Raw genomic sequence first — 18,016 nt, forward strand, 5'->3', positions numbered from 1 at the left:
TGAATATAATCAACTTTGTAATACCAAGGTTAAATGTAAGTATAAAATGTGATCCCAGGAATATTTAGGATACATACTTAAAACTCAGAGATGGTGAGCATAAAAACAGTTTTCAACAGCTGTTTTCACAAAACATTTATAATACTATAATTAAAATAGTTACCTTCAAATGCTGCTTTTCTAGATCTGAGGTTTTGAGCTGTGTCTCTAGATCTTTGACCTTTTCCTTTAGTTGATCAGGATCTGTCTCCAAAAAAGTGAAAATTAGACTAAGCTTTTCCCACTCTGAATGAGTTCAAGATAAAGGACTTATTTTAGAGGATAAGGAGGAAATTTATGAAACTAGAGCCTGGAAAATGTTGTCTTTTATTGTTGAAACACTTTTCAGGCTGTGAATTCTGTATGCTACCTCTATATCAGGTATTATAATTCCATAAGCAGACAAAGAGAAGAGGCATACGTTAGATGTTTGTTAGAAGTATAGATCCAGGTTGATTTTTTACATGGAAGAAACCATTATTTTCAGAGAAAAATTCTAGAACCGAGAAAATCTGTTAGGTGCTAATAGTACAACATTAGAATAAGTAGACTGTTAGGGAAGGGGCTACAACCATAAGGTGGCCAAATGCTCCTGTTACCCAACAGCTTTGACTATTCCGTGTACTTCAGTGCGTATTTACTGTAATTATTGGGTTGGCCAAAAAGTTCATTTGGGTTTTTCCGTAAGATGTTATAGAAAAACCTGAACGAACTTTTTGGCCAACCCAATACTATGTGAAAAATGTGCTGGGCAGGATGGATAACACAAAGATGAATAAGTCCTGATATTTTGGTAGGAAAACATAAAAAGCACAAGGGCTTTAATTTATTGATTTCCCCCAGAGTTAACATATCTCTAATTTTATAATGAGAATCAATGGGCAATAGTATTTTTGCTTTAATTGCCATCTTTGCTAGAAACATACTTTCTTTAAACTGCATATAATGTGTCATGTGGTCATATTTTACATCCATTGAGGGGTAAAATTTTTAAAATAATGCTGAATTTTGAGAAAATAATGGTCAGCAAATACATTTTCATGAATGGGACAGGAAGCATATTCTATTAAGGTGACCTTGGAATGGTCCTCCAATTGCTGTAAGTTGGAGACAAATATTTTCCTCATACTTTTCAAAGCTTCCCTCACCTCTGCAGAAAGTACTAATGATTTTTTTAGAGTTGATTTTTGATCACTGGAGTGCTATATTGAGTTGTCTTAATCAGTGGGATGCTATACATTACATAGCTTGGTAATGAAATTATGCAGTAAAAGTGATTATTATGTATAGCACTTTCCAAAAGTTAGCTTAATGATCACGTATACTTAAATAGTGCTTTAAAATTTCCAAAAAAGTTTTGGTTTGATTTTGAGCCTTAACAGTCTTTGGTAGATATCCTTATTTTTAAATAGAAGATGAGGAAATGAGGGTTCAGAAATTCCTTCTCGGGAAACTGAGGTTTAGAAAGAGAACTTGCCTAACATCAACAGCATTAACTGCTCTTTGGTGCTGTGTCTGGTTTAGTACACCAAGCTGGCTGCTGGAAGAGATGTTATCAAGAGAGGTTTACGTATGTACTTCTAGTCACCAAGAGAGGAGGCAGTCTAATGGTCAATAGCAGGAAATGGCAAGGAGCTTTGGAGTTTCACAGATTTAGGCTTCATCCTGCCTCTACCACTTCCTAGCTGCTTTGAATCTGTTTAACACAGGTAGAATGGAGACAGAGGTACTCAAAATTCAGGGCTATAAGAATTAAATTATAAAACGCTTGTAAAGCATTTAGCACAGTGTCTGGAATGACTCATACGTGACAGCCTTAATACAAAGTAGCAACAAGACTACTTGGTAGGATATTGAAAAGCTATGTGAAATAGTCAAAAACTGTTTAGATATAAATTAGTATAACCCTTTGGAACAGAATTTGGCATTTTCATAAAAGCTATCAAATACAATATGCATACAAACAATCGATTCTTATTATTTGCAGTAGTTATGTTCTATAAAGTCAACATGAACAATGAATTAGTGAATACTGAACCACTGCTCTTAGGGAAAATAAACCTACATACACATACATCTCACATAGATTTCATAATCTTAAATCCTGGAAACAACTCATCCTGGTAGGTCCTATTTTCTTTGTTATACAGGAGAGAACAAGGTTCGGAAGTGTCAAGTGACTCCTGAGGCTGCCCTAATGACAGGCATCAGAGCTGAAATTTAAACCCAGTCCAGCTGGTCCCAGAACCAGAGGTTCCTGCCCTGTGCAGCAGTGCCGCCTGTTGTCTCTTCCTCTGGTCATCCTTGTATGAGAGCTGAAACAATGCAGAGCATCACCTTGCTGAATCTCATCTAGGAAAGTGTGGATCATAGAACTTAAATTTTTCACTGCTCTGTGTGTATGTCTGCAAAAGTACCACACAGTACTGATTTGGGGTTACAAGTAAATTTACTGAGTAGGTGAATATGCAAATACAGAATCTGCAAATAATGAGGATCAACTATTCACTGTATGTGTGTTCACGCATATACATATACATTACATACCTATGTGTATATGTGCATACCTATGCACACAGGAACAGGGGAATGATTAGTAATCACTTTTGAATGCAAATGGAAGAGGGTAGGATAGACTTTTTTACTTTGTAAAAGGAAAAAAGAAAGGATATAGGCAATGTTTACTTATATACATTTAGTTTTTAAATTAATAACAAGATGAAAGTAACATTTAGAAGAAAATGTTCAAAGGGCTTAAAAGGGCCTATACTGAGAAACTGGAAGCAACAGACCCAATATTTATTACTTAGCATTGTATCATGGTTAAATCCGTAACATCCAGATGGAATACAAGGAGAAAGACACTTGAATACTGGCTACTCAATATTACAGACAACTCAAAGGGCTCAATGGGAATATTGTTTTGTGGAAGACAGAGACAGCTTTAAAAACTTAAATCAAGGATTTGATTTTATAAAAGGAAGACAGTTATCAGAAATGTGTGAACAAATAAGAAAGGCAAACCCTAATTCAAAAACTTGGGTTATCTAACATGCTATGAGTGTGTTAAAAAATATACTACCGGGTATGGTGCTTTGAGGTCCATTCTGGTCTTTGTTAACTTCTATCTGATGGATTAATTCTTCTTTTTCTTTTTCCAGCTGTCTGTTAGCTAATCTAGAACACAATGATAATGTGTTAAAAAAAGACAGACATTGCTCCACAAAATACATGAGCATTTCTTTAATTGTGTGATGTACAGTGCTTAGAACTTGCTGATATTTATAAAGGTAAACATTTGTCCATTTACTCTCCCTGCTGCAATGCTACCATTCTCAGAGATCAGAGAATCAAAATCCTTCATGTTCTTAAAATCTGATCTGATGTCATTTTCAAGAGTAGTTTTTCTCTTGCAGGGAGGAGCCTCACAAAAGTACGCTACACAGAGCCTTGGAAGAATTTTTTTCCTCATTTCAATTAACATTTGCCTTTGGAAGCTAAGGTTTAATATATTCTATGCGATTAAGAAAGTTTAAATTACAAACTTGACACCTATATTAAGATCTGGTTTACCCTTTTTTTAGCATCCATTATATAAAAGAGTGATTGGCATTAGAAGGATGAAATAAGGCTGAAAAACCTATTAGGCAGCAAGGTTGAAAAATCTTAACTGTCTAGATATAGCAAATGTGGTTATATTAAAAAATAATTTTTAAAAAGTAGTCATATGAACAAATAATATACCTAAGAACTTGAAGCTCCCATTGAAGGCCTTGCTCTGTTTCATCACCTTCAGGAACATGTTTGAGAATCTCAATCTTTGGGCACAATGAAAAGTTAGAAGACAAAGTTTGACACGGAAATATGAGGTTTTATAAGGTACTTTCAATGAAGCATAATTTTAAAAGTTGAGTTTTCAAAAGTTCATATGATTGTACATCTATGGTGATCTATCCACTATTTATTCAACAATTATTTATTGAGGAACTACTGCATGCCAGGCATTGTCCTAGGCACACTGGATACAGCAGTGAATAAGCAAAATCCCTTCCTTCATGATCCTGTGGTCCTTACATTTTTAGTGGGGGAAGACAAACAGTGAGCATGTGATGTGACTTGATAACACTTCAAGATGGTGGGAAGGGCTATTAAGAAAAATAACCTAGGGTAAGAGGACAGAGTGATGGAAAGTAGTATAGGTTTGGGAGGGTCTGAGGAGCTTGCATTTAAGCAGAGACATGAAGTGCAGGGGTGAGCTATGAGAATATTTGGGTAAACAGTATTCTAAACAAGGGAAACAAAAGCAAGGCCCAGAAGTTTGGATGAGTTTGGTTTTCCCGAGGATTGAAAGAATGTCAGCGTGGCTAGAGCACTATGAGTGCTGGAGAAAGTAAAGGTGAGGCTAGAGAGGAAACCAGATGCCATACCATGTAGGTCTTTGCAGGCTATGAAAAGAACTTTAGGATTTTGTTCTGGGGTAATGGGAACCACTGGAAGATTCTAAGGATGAGACTGCTATGATTTGCTTTATACCTTTAAAAGGATTACTTGGCAACTATGTGGAAAATAGGTCAGGGATAAGGAGAAGGTGAAACAAGGCAAGAGCGGAAGCAGGGAGACCAGTTAGGAAATTACTGCTATTCAGGTGTGAGAGAATAGCTTAGACTAGACTGGCAGTGTTGGAGGTGCTGAGACATCATCATATTTGGGATACATTTGAAATAGAGCTGACAGGATTTAATGAACAAGACACGGGGTATGAGTGAAAAGAAAGGAGTCTATGATCCAAGGTTTTTGACTTAAACAAATAGGTGAATGGTGGGGCCATTCACTTGGATGGAACTTGTAGGAGAGGAATTAGTCCAGAGTTCATTTTTACCTACATAAGACAATGAATGCCGAGGGGTGGTTTGAAATACGATGCATTATTTTATCACATAAAGAAAAATGACATTACTTGCCTGTTGCTCAAGATCTTCCGTGTATTTCTTAACTTTTTGTTCCCTCTCTGTTGCTTGTCTTACAAGCTGTTTAAGATCAGTAAGGCTTTTAGTTTTTTTGGCAATATCAGTTTCCAATTCTTTCAACTTGGTTTCATACATTCTAAAAGTATAAAGAAAAAAAAATGGTGTAGACGTGGAAAATAATTTCTCTAATTCATTTAAAAGCTAGTTCAAGTTACTGCACTAAAAATAAAGAATATCTTATTATACTGTGTCTTCTAGTCAAATCTTTTCCTACATATTTACTTAGCATTAGGTGACAGCAAGGGATAAGTACCCCTAATTAACAGGCCAATTAAATAGAGGATTTAGATGTTTCCCAAAGTTATAACAAGGATGGAACCTGAATTTTACCACTGTCAAAGATTAAAATCAATACCTTTTTCAATCACAAATAGAAATTAAATTCATAAGAATATAAAATTCTGTATTATTGAATATTCTTAGGAATATACTTAGAGATAACAAACTAAAGCATTTAATACACACACACACACACACACACACACACACACACACACACACACACACACACACACACACACACACACACACACACACACACACACACACGTAGGAAGTATCCAGGTAGAGCAAAACCAAAAGAACACTGCTGGGAGAGGGAAAAGAATGTGTAAAAGCAGGGGTAAGAAAAATGGCATAAGATGCGGGAGGGATGAAGCTTGTAAAAATCTAAATAGATTTGTAAATTTTCAAGAAGTGATCAATAGTTCAAAAAAAAAATCCAGACCCCAAAAGAAACTTCTAAAACACTGAGCCAAAATGGCTTTACAAACCCATCATACCACCTTAAAGGAGACAATGCTTATAACATTCAAATTTTTCCAGAGAAAAGGAAAGAAGGAACACTTTGGCAACAAAATCAGGTAAGGACAGGATAAAGAAGGAAAATTATTATCTCAGTATTACAACAAAATAATACAATTATTATCAAAGAGCTTGTGATAAACCTTAGGAACCTAGATTAGAAGGCAACGTTCTTAACCTGACAAAAGCCATCGAAGTGGTGAAATATCTGAAGCTCACTCTGTCATTCAATTCCCAGCTCTAAATGCCACCCAGTCAGAGAGGCCTTCTCTGACCACCCTATCTAAAACAGCTCCTGCATCACCCCTGCCTGTCTCAGCAGTCAGTACTATAAAGCTGGATGTGGAATAGATGTTATCAGTTTGTTGAATAAATAACAGAGCAACTATAAAGATTTCAGTGTGAACATAATGGTTAATGGGTACCAAAAGATTATCTCCAAACCACTTTACCGAACTGGGTGTCTAATCCCATCTGCAGACTTTAGCAATTATTTTGGTGGATTTAGAGAGGCTTGAGGCCAAAGATCAGAATTAGCCTTCTGTCAAGTGGATTCTACTAGGACTTAGTTTTTTAAAAAAATGCTTACTGAAGGCCTACTCTATACTCAGTTATCTGTACAGTTCTCAGATGAAAAACACATAAATGATCTAAAGGGCAAAGTCATTTTCAGTTATGGTTAAATCTCATCACCCCTTCAAATATTTATAAACTTTATAAACCCTTTTCACATTAATAATCTTTTCTGCAGCCCCAACGAGCCCTTTTTTAGAAAAGAAGAGGACAGGGATTATCATTTCCACAGCTTTAAAAAACCTTAAATTCACAGAAGAACTGTAATTTACTTAAGGGCATAGTGAGAAATAGGTACTTCTAAGCCCTGGAAGCTACCTGGCTCTCTGAAGGAACCTAGTCAAAGCAGGCCTTTTAGAAATACATCTAGGGCTTCCCTGGTGGCGCAGTGGTTGAGAGTCCGCCTGCCGATGCAGGGGACACGGGTTTGTGCCCCGGTCTGGGAAGATCCCATATGCCGCGGAGCGGCTGGGCCCGTGAGCCATGGCCGCTGAGCCTGCGCGTCCAGAGCCTGTGCTCTGCAACAGGAAAGACCACAACAGTGAGAGGCCCGCATACCGCAAAAAAAAAAAAAAAAAAAAAGAAATACATGTAACATAAAGCAGAGTCTGGCATGCAGCAGGTACTGAGTAAATACCTGCTGGATAAATACATCTCGAAGCAACTCAAAATTCTTTGCGTCCACGTGTGATTGCAGAAGGAAATAAAGGGCCAACCAAGAAATCAACTGATAGGGTTGCTGGTTGAGAGCCTCTGCTGGAGTCCAAGCAGGCAAAAGAAGACCCCTTCTCCCCTTTATACTATCACACATATTATTTCATTTAGCCCTCACACCTGCCCTCTGACAGAATTAAGAAACAGTTATGGGGGAAGAGTAGATTCTGAGTACTCTCAGTATGATGTTGGGACAGGAACCAAGGACCCTTCTCCAAGACTGCCTGGCCACCTGGGCCTTCTAATCTACCTGCAAAACCTTTCTCTTTTCTCCTTAGACTTGTCTGACAGGGTCAAGTGAGTGCAACAGGCCCACTATGGGACCTGCTGTAGCCTCACAGTGCTAAGATTGCCATCCCAGCTGTAGTGATGGTGACTGCCAATCCACATCAAGTCCATTCTAAGCAGCAGGTAGATATCCAAGGGGATAATGAGATGCACAGACAGAAGGAACTCTAGGAATATGGTAAAATAAAGATATGTTTGCCTTCTGAAATGGGGCCAGTAGATGTCAAGAACACCCCTTCATACAGGATGACTTTATTGGGACAGGACATGGGCAGGATGTCACTGGTCTCTGGCTTCTACATATACTCCTTGAAGCAGCTGCTTAACGTTGGAAGTGAGAATGACACCAAAGCCTTTTACTGACTCATCGGAGTTATGATGAACCACCTCTGGGGACAATGACAATGAACATATGAATGTTTACTAGTGAATTCCTATCACCTCTTTCATAGCCACAAAGTTGATTTGACAGGCAGGAATTGCACATACTTTCAGAAAAGGCTCAAGGGATGGGAGAAAATCAAGTGCCAGAAAGCAGAGGCCAGTAAGACATTAAAACTGTTTGCTGAATTCATCTGTTGAGGCTATTTGAAGAGCAAGATGCCCAGAACATAACTCCAAAATTGCAGTTGTAGCTGGAGAAAAGCAGCACCCAGGAGAAGCTGGGCACCATCAGTCCAGGCTCATGGCTGACAGCAGCTTCACGATGCCCACCCAGCTCCAACACCCTTAGCCCAGCCCCAGCTCTCCTCTGTCCCATGCAGACACCCCAATTAGTTAAATATTTTAAGGAAGAAAAAGTGAGGATCATGTTAAAACAAACAACCAAACAGTTCTTTATGAAAGAACTAAGTGAATCACAACACTGTCATATTCTTTAAAAACAATAATGGCAGAATTAGAGCTCATTAAATTGTGCAAATTTTAAACTGTTTGTTCCTACCTTGTAACAACAATTGATTTCCATCTCTTGCTGTCAGCACCTTCAAGCTGTGGACCTCTACTTTCTGCCAACTGTAATCTCTTACCAGTCTCTTCTAGTTGAATTGTCATCTTCTCATTTAATATCTCCAAATTATTCTTAGCTATCCGTAATTTTTCTGCGGCTTCAGTTTCCTATCATTAAAAGCTAATTAGTATATTATGCCAAAATGTAATATTGTTCTCATGGATATAGTATATTCAAAATTATCAATCACTACAAACTAGAAAGAAAATAACCTGGAGTTCTAAATGCTGATTAAAATTCCAACAAAAATCCAATGTTTCTTTTACTCTAAAACAGCAATATGGCCATAATAATTAGAACAGATCATGTAAATGAGGTTAGAAAAATACATTTACAATATTTTACTCTAGTGGTTACTTTAAATTTGTCATATTTGTAATAGTTAGAGAAAATGGGATAGTTTATGTCTTTAGATTGTTTTTCATCATTCACTGAGTATTTTAATTTCAATACCATTACCCAAACACAATTTTTCTAAGTATTTAAATAAATTCATAAGGTACATATATCCAGTTAATTAGTTAATGGGATTAGATTTCAAGTTGTTTTAAAATGCTGTGGGGGAAATGTCTTTAGATTTTTAAAAGATGTTTTGACTTTTTAGTACCTGAGAGACATAACTGTAAGTATAAACTATGTGTAATTACCACAGATTATTTCCACTATTAAACATCCACATTCACAGCACAGTATCACTCTGGCCTCACAATACATTCATATACCACTGTAACTAGTTTAAAAATATAATTGCAATTTATTCACTGGATCATCCATATAAATAACAACACCTATTTTTCTGGGGCAAGGAATATATTTTGCCACTTAAATAGAAAGGAATCTTACTGTTTAACAAAATAGTTTCATATACTCTTTTTTTTTTTTGCGGTATGCTGGCCTCTCACTGCTGTGGCCTCTCCCATTGCAGAGCACAGGCTCCGGACGCGCAGGCTCAGCGCCATGGCTCACGGGCCCAGGCACTGCGCAGCATGTGGGATCTTCCCGGACCGGGGCAAGTACCCGCATCCCCTGCATCGGCAGGTGGACTCTCAACCACTGCGCCACCAGGGAAGCACCATATACTCTTTACTGTACATCAAGCATTATTCTAAGACATGTGCATAAATATTAACTCATTTAAACCCTGTAGCAGCTCTGTGAAATATACTCAATATTCCCAGTTTTACAGATGAGGAAATTGAGAGGAGAGGGAATAGTAGATTCCCCTAGCTCCCACAGTTAAGAAGTAATAAAGCAGGCTTCCCTGGTGGCGCAGTGGTTAAGAATCCACCTGCCTATGCAGGGGACACGGGTTCAAGCCCTGGTCCAGGAAGATCCCACATGCCACGGAGCAACTAAGCCCATGAGCCACAACTACTGAGCCTGCGCTCTAGAGCCCACGAGCCACAACTACTGAGCCCACGCACCACATCTACTGAAGCCCACGCGCTCTAGAGCCTGTGCTCTGCAACAAGAGAAGCCACCGCAATGAAAAGCCCGCACACCACAACAAAGAGTAGCCCCCGCTCACTGCAACTAGAGAAAGCCCGCGCACAGCAACAAAGACCGAACACAGCCAAAAATAAGTAAATTTATTTTTTAAAAAAAAAGAAGTAATAAAGCTAGGATTTGAATACTGGCTAAGTGGCTTCTACATTATACTGCCTCTGAATTTATTAATTTTTTATTTTCAATGTTCCTCATAGTGAAAGGATGGTGGGCATAAAAACACAATTCCTGGATGAACTGGGAGATTGGGGTTGACATATATACACTAATATGTATAAAATAGATAACTAATGAGAACCTGCTGTATAGCACAGGGAACTCTACTCAGTGCTCTGTGGTGACCTAAATGGGAAGGAAATCCAAAAAAGAGGGGATATATGTACACATATAGCTGCTTCACTTCGCTGTACAGCAGACATTAACATAACATTGTAAAGCAACTATACCCCAATTAAAAAATAAATAAATAAAAACCAAACAAAACAAAACAGCACAATTCCTAAATCTCTTAATACCTACTCTGAGTAGGTACTCTCATCAACTTTTTCATTCTGTTTTCCCAAAATGTAGCAGTTAATTAACATAAAAATAAGTATAGTCAATAATGAAAGCCATACTTTTTTAAGTTCTTTACGAAGCCTTTCATTTTCAGCAACAATTTTCTCTGTGGCTTTGGTCTTGGATTCATAGTGCATGCTCAACTGACGTCCAAAATGAACTCTGAGTTTTTCTGATTCAGCCTAGTAATTAAAAAAACCCTACATTATCAAAACAAGGAAATAAACGATGATCTTATAAACTCATAAAACTTAGTTTAATGTGGTTTTAGAGACCATATTTGATATAATTAGAATTAAATTCTTCCCTTTAATACTGGTCATCTAGAGTAGAGGTTCCCAATCTTGGCTTAGAATGAGCTGATGACTTTAAAAAAGAATCACAATACCAATGGTAGGACCAATCCCAAAATAATCTGATCAATCTCAAAATTGGGGGCTTAGGCAGATGTATTTTTGAAAATAGATACAGTTAATTATTTTATGCTGCCAGATTGAGAAGCAATGGTCTGGAAATAATAAAATGACCAAGTGGTGCTACTCTAACTACTCTTAGCCTTGTCTCCAACATTTTTTTTTCTGTATGTGTAAAATATCTACTGCATCCATTAAAGCCACTTTATACACTATATTTTAAATTGTCTTTAAAAATTATATCAGTAAAACATTCTGTACAAATGACCACATTAAGAATATTACCTTCAGTTTTTCGTTTTCCATTTCAATATTAGCCATTTTTTCACTGGTTAACATTCCTGATGCTTTTTTCAGCTGTTCATTTTCCCTTTGGACTTTTTCAACTACTTTTTTCATTAAACCAATGGTTTTTTCTAGTTCTGGGATTGTCTTTCCACTTCTACCAGACTAGGAAAAAATGTTAACTTTTTATTTAATCAAATATTTTAGAGAGTATAACATAAAGTACCAAGAATATAAGAGGTTTATTATTAAACTCATTGTTGATTCCTAACATTTGAAGCCAAGGCTTGTACGACTTCAACTCGTTATAATAACCCTGTGAAAGAGGAATTACCCTTACTTTGCATATAAGAAAATCAAGACTCAGAGAATTTGATATTCCTAAAGTCATGCAGCTAATAAGTAACACCTTAAACCCTAGTATACTGGAAAGAACATTAGTATAGTAGCATTATAACTAGGAAGCTGCCATGGATATCATAAAAAAATAATTATAAAATGTTAGAATCAGACCAAGGAGCAGTTAGCGGTTACCTCAATGAACAGATGGAAGATTCCTGGAAGTTAAATGTTTTCAAGGTGTAGAGGGATATGCAATCAAAAAAGAGATGGTATAGAGTCCAAGTGGGATAAAAAGCATGTAAGATGAGACAGATGATAAAATACATTAACTTGAAACAGAAAGCTTAATGATGTTTTACATTATAGATGCAGCAGAATAAAATTGAAACTAGAGGCACTAGTAAAGGCATATCAATACTGTTATGACATATCCAAACTTTTTTTTTCATTTCCAGCTTATCACTTCTGAAGCCAAAACAAACATATGGCATATTCTCACATACTCACCCCTCTAACGCGGCCAAGTTTCCTCTCTACTTCTGCTTTTTCTTTCTTAAGAAATTCACACATTTCCTTCAAATCCCTTACCTGATTCTAAAAGATTAAAGAAAACATGTAACAATTTAACATAGCTATAGCCATTGAAAAGGAAAGGCAAACAATTCATCTGAACTACCAGTCTCTTCAACTGTATAGCTGAATTAAACAAGTGGGTCTTTACACCAATGAGGAGGATTTTGAACCATGACATATGCTGAGTTAATACAACAGCATTTTGTATATGAATTTCAAGAAATATTTCCTGCATTATTGCCTTAGTATACAACAGAAATTTGAGTTCAGAACTCCTGATTTCAACTCTCCCAGAGACTACATATGTAGAACCTTACCCACATAGTACAGAGAAAGAGACAACTGATCTTCTGACACTGGTTCTAAGTGTAAAAATCAGAATGAGAGAAGCAGGATATAGTTTAATTATACTGTTACCAGTGGAATTAACAGATTGCTGATATTCTAAGTTAAAAAACACAAATGAAACAGTCAGTCAAGAGAAAAGGACTCCCTTAAATAGGATAAGATTTGGAAAACCAAAAATAAACTTATTATAAACATCAAAATAAATTTCTAAAAGAGACAATTATCCTAAAGTATTTTAATTTAAAGACTATATTTTTAGAGCTATCCTAATATTTTAAAGTGTGACAACTGTTAATTAAATACACCAACCATCATCTTGCCACACACATGACATTTGAACTTGCTATTTCTGTTGCCTGGAACTCTTTTTCTAGTATCTGTATGACCTACTTCCTTACCTGTCCCCTAGCTCTCTGCTAAAATATCACTTTATTAACGAAGCCTCCCCTTACTACCCTATTTTAAAGAGCAATCCCATATTCAGTTGACCCTTGAACAATGTGGAGGTATAACTTATAGTTGGTCCTCTATATCTGCAGTTCCTTTGCATCCGTGGGTTCAACCAACCACGGAAAAGGCAGTACAGCAGTATCTACTACTGAAAAATATCCCCATATAAGTGGACCCTCGCAGTTCAAGGGTCAGCTATACCCCTATGCAACACACACACACACACACACACACACCCCCTTCACACTGTGCTTTTTCTTCTTAGCACTTTAACATCAGCTGACATACTACATATTGACTTGCTTACCTATTATGAGCCTTCCCTTACTGGAATGTAAGCTCTACAAGTGCAAGAAGTTTTTTGATTGCTGTTTACCAGCACCTAGAAGAGTACCTCACACAAAAAAGGCCCTCAACAAATAACTGTTAAATGAGCAAATGTAGAAAGTATAACACTACCATGATATTTTATGAATATGAGTTTCTGACTTCTTCATAAGCTAACATGGTAAACATAACAATTAAGTAGGGAGAAAAAGGCATTAGATTTCCTAACTATAATAAAGAATATTAAATTTACCTTTAATCTTGGCAAATCTTTATTTGCTTGTTCAAGCTGAAATTTTAATTCAATATTTTCAGATGACAACTTCAAGTTTTCCCTCTGGAGCTCCTGTTCTCTTTGATAATGATCATCTGACTCTATTCCTGAAGTCTTCAGGAAAATGAAGTTAGGAATATTTTTAAGGTGTAACAAATAAAAGCTACGCTGAAACACTACGCTGAAAGGGAACATTTTTCCTCAAAGGAATGAGAAAATTGGAGAGCTCTAGAGAAAACAACCATAAACGAACAAACAAACTCACATGAGAAAAGGTAATCAGTCTGTTGTAATTAATACAGAAAGCAAAGTCAGTGTGATTTAATAATGTCCACACATATAATGCCTCCATATATACTCTCATAATGACTAAACGAATTTGTAGTGGTCCTTCCATCCAAAAATAAAGTACTGTTACCTGTTACAGATTGTCTCATGCCCCAACCCCTACCCAGCCCCAAATTCATATGTGAAGTCCTAATACTCAGTACCTCAGAATGACCTTATTTGAGGATAGGGCCTTTTCAGAGATAACTAAGTTAAAACAGGGTCATTAGGGTGGGCCTTAATCCAACAAGGTCTGATGTTCTTATACCAAAGGGAAATGTGAACATACAGACATACATAGAAGGGAGACACTGTAGAGACAGGGAGAAGCTAGCCATCTATGAGCCAAGGAGAGAGGTCTGGAACAGATCCTTCCCCCAAGGCCTAAAGAAGCAATCAACTCTGCCGATACCTTGATTTTGGACTTCCGCCTTTCAGAAGTGAGAGAATACATTTCTGTTGTTTAAGCCATCAACTCCGTGGTGTTTTGTTATGGTGGCCCTAGCAAACAAATCTACAAGCCTACAAAAAGTGCCTCAATTCCTCCTCCTTTAGAAAGCTATTCATCATTCCTTGAGCTAAAGTAATCACTCCCTCCTCTGAAATCCAGTAACACTTTATTTGCATTTCTTTTGGCATGAATCCACCTTGGGTTATTATTTATGTTCAATTTCAGTTCTCATTCTAAGCTATAGATTATTTGAAAGAGAAATCTGTGCTTGGTTACTTTTTCCTATAAAGTGGGTAGAATACCCCTTACCCTCATAAACTTGTTAAGAGCATTATATGAGATAATTTTGTGAAAGCACTCAGAACAGCTTTAGTTTTTTTCTCCTCCATTCCATTCTCTATTGGCTTGATTGACGATCAACTCAATAACTCCACAGACATTATGATGATTATCATATTATTATATAATATATTTATATATTACACATTACATTATTATTAAAGTATAATATTCTATAAATACATTTATTATACATGGCTCTGTAACATCTTTTTAATTAGCAGTAGGTTAAATACATTCTGACATTTTCACCATTAGGTTAAAAAAAAAGTAAAAAAAAGAAAAAGTTTTCTTAGGTAAAACGCAGTAAAAGTAAAGAAATTAGAAAATAGGAGACAGAAATGTAAAGAAATTCTGGGCTGACCTTTGATTCTGACCTGAGGGCATACACTGCATGTATCTACCTGATTTCTAACTGTTTGAGGGAATGTGTGTGCGTATGAACATATACAGTGGCAAGAAAAAGGACATATTTCATGGTGTCAGTAAACTATAGCAATATGTTCCTACTTATTCTCTGTCAGATAACCCAAGTATACATTCTGATTCTACTACTATTAAGGTTAACCCTAGGCAAATCATGCCACCTGCAACATCCTCTGTTTTTTGTTGTTTTTTTTTTTTGCGGTACGTGGGCCTCTCACTGTTGTGGCCTTTCCCGTTGCGGAGCACAGGCTCCGGACGCGCAGGCTCAGCGGCCATGGCTCACGGGCCCAGCCGCTCCGCGGCATGTGGGATCTTCCCGGACCGGGGCACGAACCCATGTCCCCTGCATCGGCAGGCGGACTCTCAACCACCAGGGAAGCCCCCGGGTCCTCTGTTTTTGCATCTTACAAATGAAGGCACTAGACAGGATGATTTTTAAGGTCTCTTCGGACATGGAAATCTATAGTTCCCTATCCCTGAGCTGTTCTGTCTCCCTTACTTCACCTCTTCAGTCTATGACAGCTATTTAATAAGGGTTAATAAGTACCCCTAACTGATAGACATAAAATGTACTAAATTTCATTCACAGAAGAGAATAATTCTATCTGATGATATTACATGAACTGCTGAATTTTTTCAACAGTTCTCCTCACTAAAATATGGATGCAATTCTTTGTGTAAGTGAATGTGGATCATTTTTTTCCTCCTATTCTCAGAAAACAAAACTAATAGTATTAGTTGAGATTGTCCAAATTTTTGGAAAATAAATTCTAGTGAAACTTCTATAAAAGTAAAATAAATAAAATTCTTGTGTAATCAATTTTGGGGGGACTTCCAAATTGCTCTATAGAAGGAGAATCCTGTTAAAAGGTATACACTGCCAAAAGTCAAATTCTTAGTGGATGAGAGTTAGTGATAACAGACAGTGGAAGTCTCAAATTCTCAATTACTTATTATCAAGTGAAAAAAAGAAGCATTATGTACCTGGATAAGGAAACGAAATAAGAATTAAGACATTTTCATCCATTTTCTCTTAATTTAAATGTCTGATTTAATGAGAATGAGGACTTAGGTGACTGGAATATCTGAAGTGGAAAGGAATGAATGAATGAATGAATGCTATTTGATTTCAACTGGGAACAAACTTCTTATTCTGTTGAATAAATTGACCAAACTTAGTGTGTGTATGTAGAAAGTTCATAAACTGTAGAATCAGACCTCCATTTAAATCCTGGTTCTGCATCTTCTTGATCACTAGAGATGTTACTTATTCTCCAAGCTTCCCACATAAAGTAGAAATAATTCTCTGCAGAGTATTGTGAAAACTATACCTAGGCAATACATGTAAGCTTCCTTTTCTCATTATAAAAAAGTATCTGTTACAAGGCAAAAAGACCATTAAAGGAACTTGCTATATATGTTAGAATGTTACACAGCATCATAACAGATTTTTACTGATATTATTCATTGCAGTGAAATTTTACTCGCAGTGAGATTTTACAGCATGCTGAAGCAGGAATTTCTAAGGCAAAACGAACTCATCTAAAGTGCCTTATTTTCGTTATTCTGTTACCTAATCTAATACTTGGTAAAACAGTGAGTACTAATGGTAATACCAATACCAATGGTAAAACAGTGAGTACTAAAATGAATCGGGAAATGTACAACCACTAAGTTTTTGTAGGAACTAGTCAAATATTAGGGTTTAAGGAGAAGTTTATTAACAATTAATATTCTTTACAAATCCTACACAATTTGTTTCCATTTGCACCATATATGTACACCACTTGCTATGAGAAAACTCAGCCAAGAGAGGAATAAAGGACTGCCACGTACTCAAACCTGGGACGCTTCATTTCTTGGCTGGACTGACACATCAGTTTCAGAGTTTGCCCGTGCATCCTCCTCAGCACACTGCCTCACTGCAGCAGTGCTTGTGGCGTAACCACAGTCCTCCCCAGCAGATTCTTCTGGATCCATGTGGTTGTTGTGACTCACATCTTCAGCTATGTGTCCCTTTTCTTTCTCATTCTTGCCTAGCTCATTCTCTTCCTTGTTTTTATATTCCTGTTTATTATTTTCACAACAGTCTTGATTAATTTTTTCAACTTTACAATCTGGTTCCTTTTCAAAATTGGAGTTAAAATCCGTCAAGGTACCATTAGTTGACCTAAATGGACTTGATTTATTATTTGGTCTTGACTCAGATTTAGTTAACTCCGTAGGATCTACAATATCTTCTGCTTTGTGTTTTTCTTCATTACTGTAACACTGTAGAATATTCCTAGGTACCTGATGATATAAGTTGTCCCTAACATCTATTCCTTTCCTATTTTTAATTCTGAGTACTGTTATGGGTTTTTTTTGGTTCCTGTGTAAATTGTTCTTTTTGTGAAAAATATTATGCCTGTATTTATTAACACTGGTAGCAAGAGGAGAAAGCGTAGCTGCATCACATAACAGATTCTGCTTGAAGCAGACGAAAGAGAAGAAACAGGAAAAGAAAAGGAAAAAAAATAATAAAAATATACACATGAATGTTTTAAAATAAGATACAACAAATAATTCTACATTAATGAGACTTTATAAAGAAAAACGAGAAATGTATCACATATTTGAATGGAAATAATGTCATAACATACCTTCCTATTTTATCTAACTATATGTTCTTGTCACAGCAAAACTCATAACTACATTTAAAAATCTCCAGAAATCATTTGTAATGACATTTTATGCAAAGCATAAGAATCATAAGTTTACCATTATTATGTAAAAAGAATTATAGAAGTTAACATACATCATTACCTAGTAAAAATAAAAGTTGGATTTATTGCATTAATATGAATGAGAAGGATCTACTGTTTTTAGCTAGCTAAAGGTAGAAGTTGATTTCACTTTTAAACTTTAGAATACAAAAAATGAAAAGAAAAGATGTGCACTTAC

The 18,016-nt window shown here is 36.4% G+C and overlaps 2 protein-coding genes across 12 annotated transcripts in view; both read right to left on the bottom strand.

The window, feature by feature from the left end:
* Window positions 1–18,016, bottom strand: part of CEP290 (centrosomal protein 290) — a 101,386-nt gene that overhangs the window by 5,333 nt on the left and 78,037 nt on the right. For 9 of the 11 annotated variants that reach the window (XM_049694261.1, XM_033407147.2, XM_049694260.1 and 6 more), the window contains 9 exons: window positions 13,510–13,644; window positions 12,066–12,152; window positions 11,217–11,381; window positions 10,578–10,700; window positions 8,389–8,561; window positions 5,001–5,142; window positions 3,784–3,857; window positions 3,122–3,216; window positions 164–243 (listed from right to left, as the gene is read on the bottom strand). In XM_049694261.1, the coding sequence (XP_049550218.1) occupies window positions 164–243; window positions 3,122–3,216; window positions 3,784–3,857; window positions 5,001–5,142; window positions 8,389–8,561; window positions 10,578–10,700; window positions 11,217–11,381; window positions 12,066–12,152; window positions 13,510–13,644 (1,074 nt within the window). Of the gene's footprint in view, window positions 1–162; window positions 244–3,121; window positions 3,217–3,783; window positions 3,858–5,000; window positions 5,143–8,388; window positions 8,562–10,577; window positions 10,701–11,216; window positions 11,382–12,065; window positions 12,153–13,509; window positions 13,759–18,016 lie in introns of those variants that run through there. The other 2 variants (XR_007470093.1, XM_049694265.1) reach the window with 2 other exon arrangements.
* On the bottom strand, window positions 13,765–18,007 carry LOC117196907 (uncharacterized). The gene has a single exon (XM_033407159.2). The coding sequence runs from the start codon at window positions 17,606–17,608 to the stop codon at window positions 16,910–16,912; it is 699 nt and encodes a 232-aa protein (XP_033263050.1). The 5' UTR covers window positions 17,609–18,007; the 3' UTR covers window positions 13,765–16,909.

This window comes from Orcinus orca, chromosome 11 (assembly GCF_937001465.1).
Source record: "Orcinus orca chromosome 11, mOrcOrc1.1, whole genome shotgun sequence".
In the NCBI taxonomy this organism is placed as follows: Eukaryota; Metazoa; Chordata; class Mammalia; order Artiodactyla; family Delphinidae; genus Orcinus; species Orcinus orca.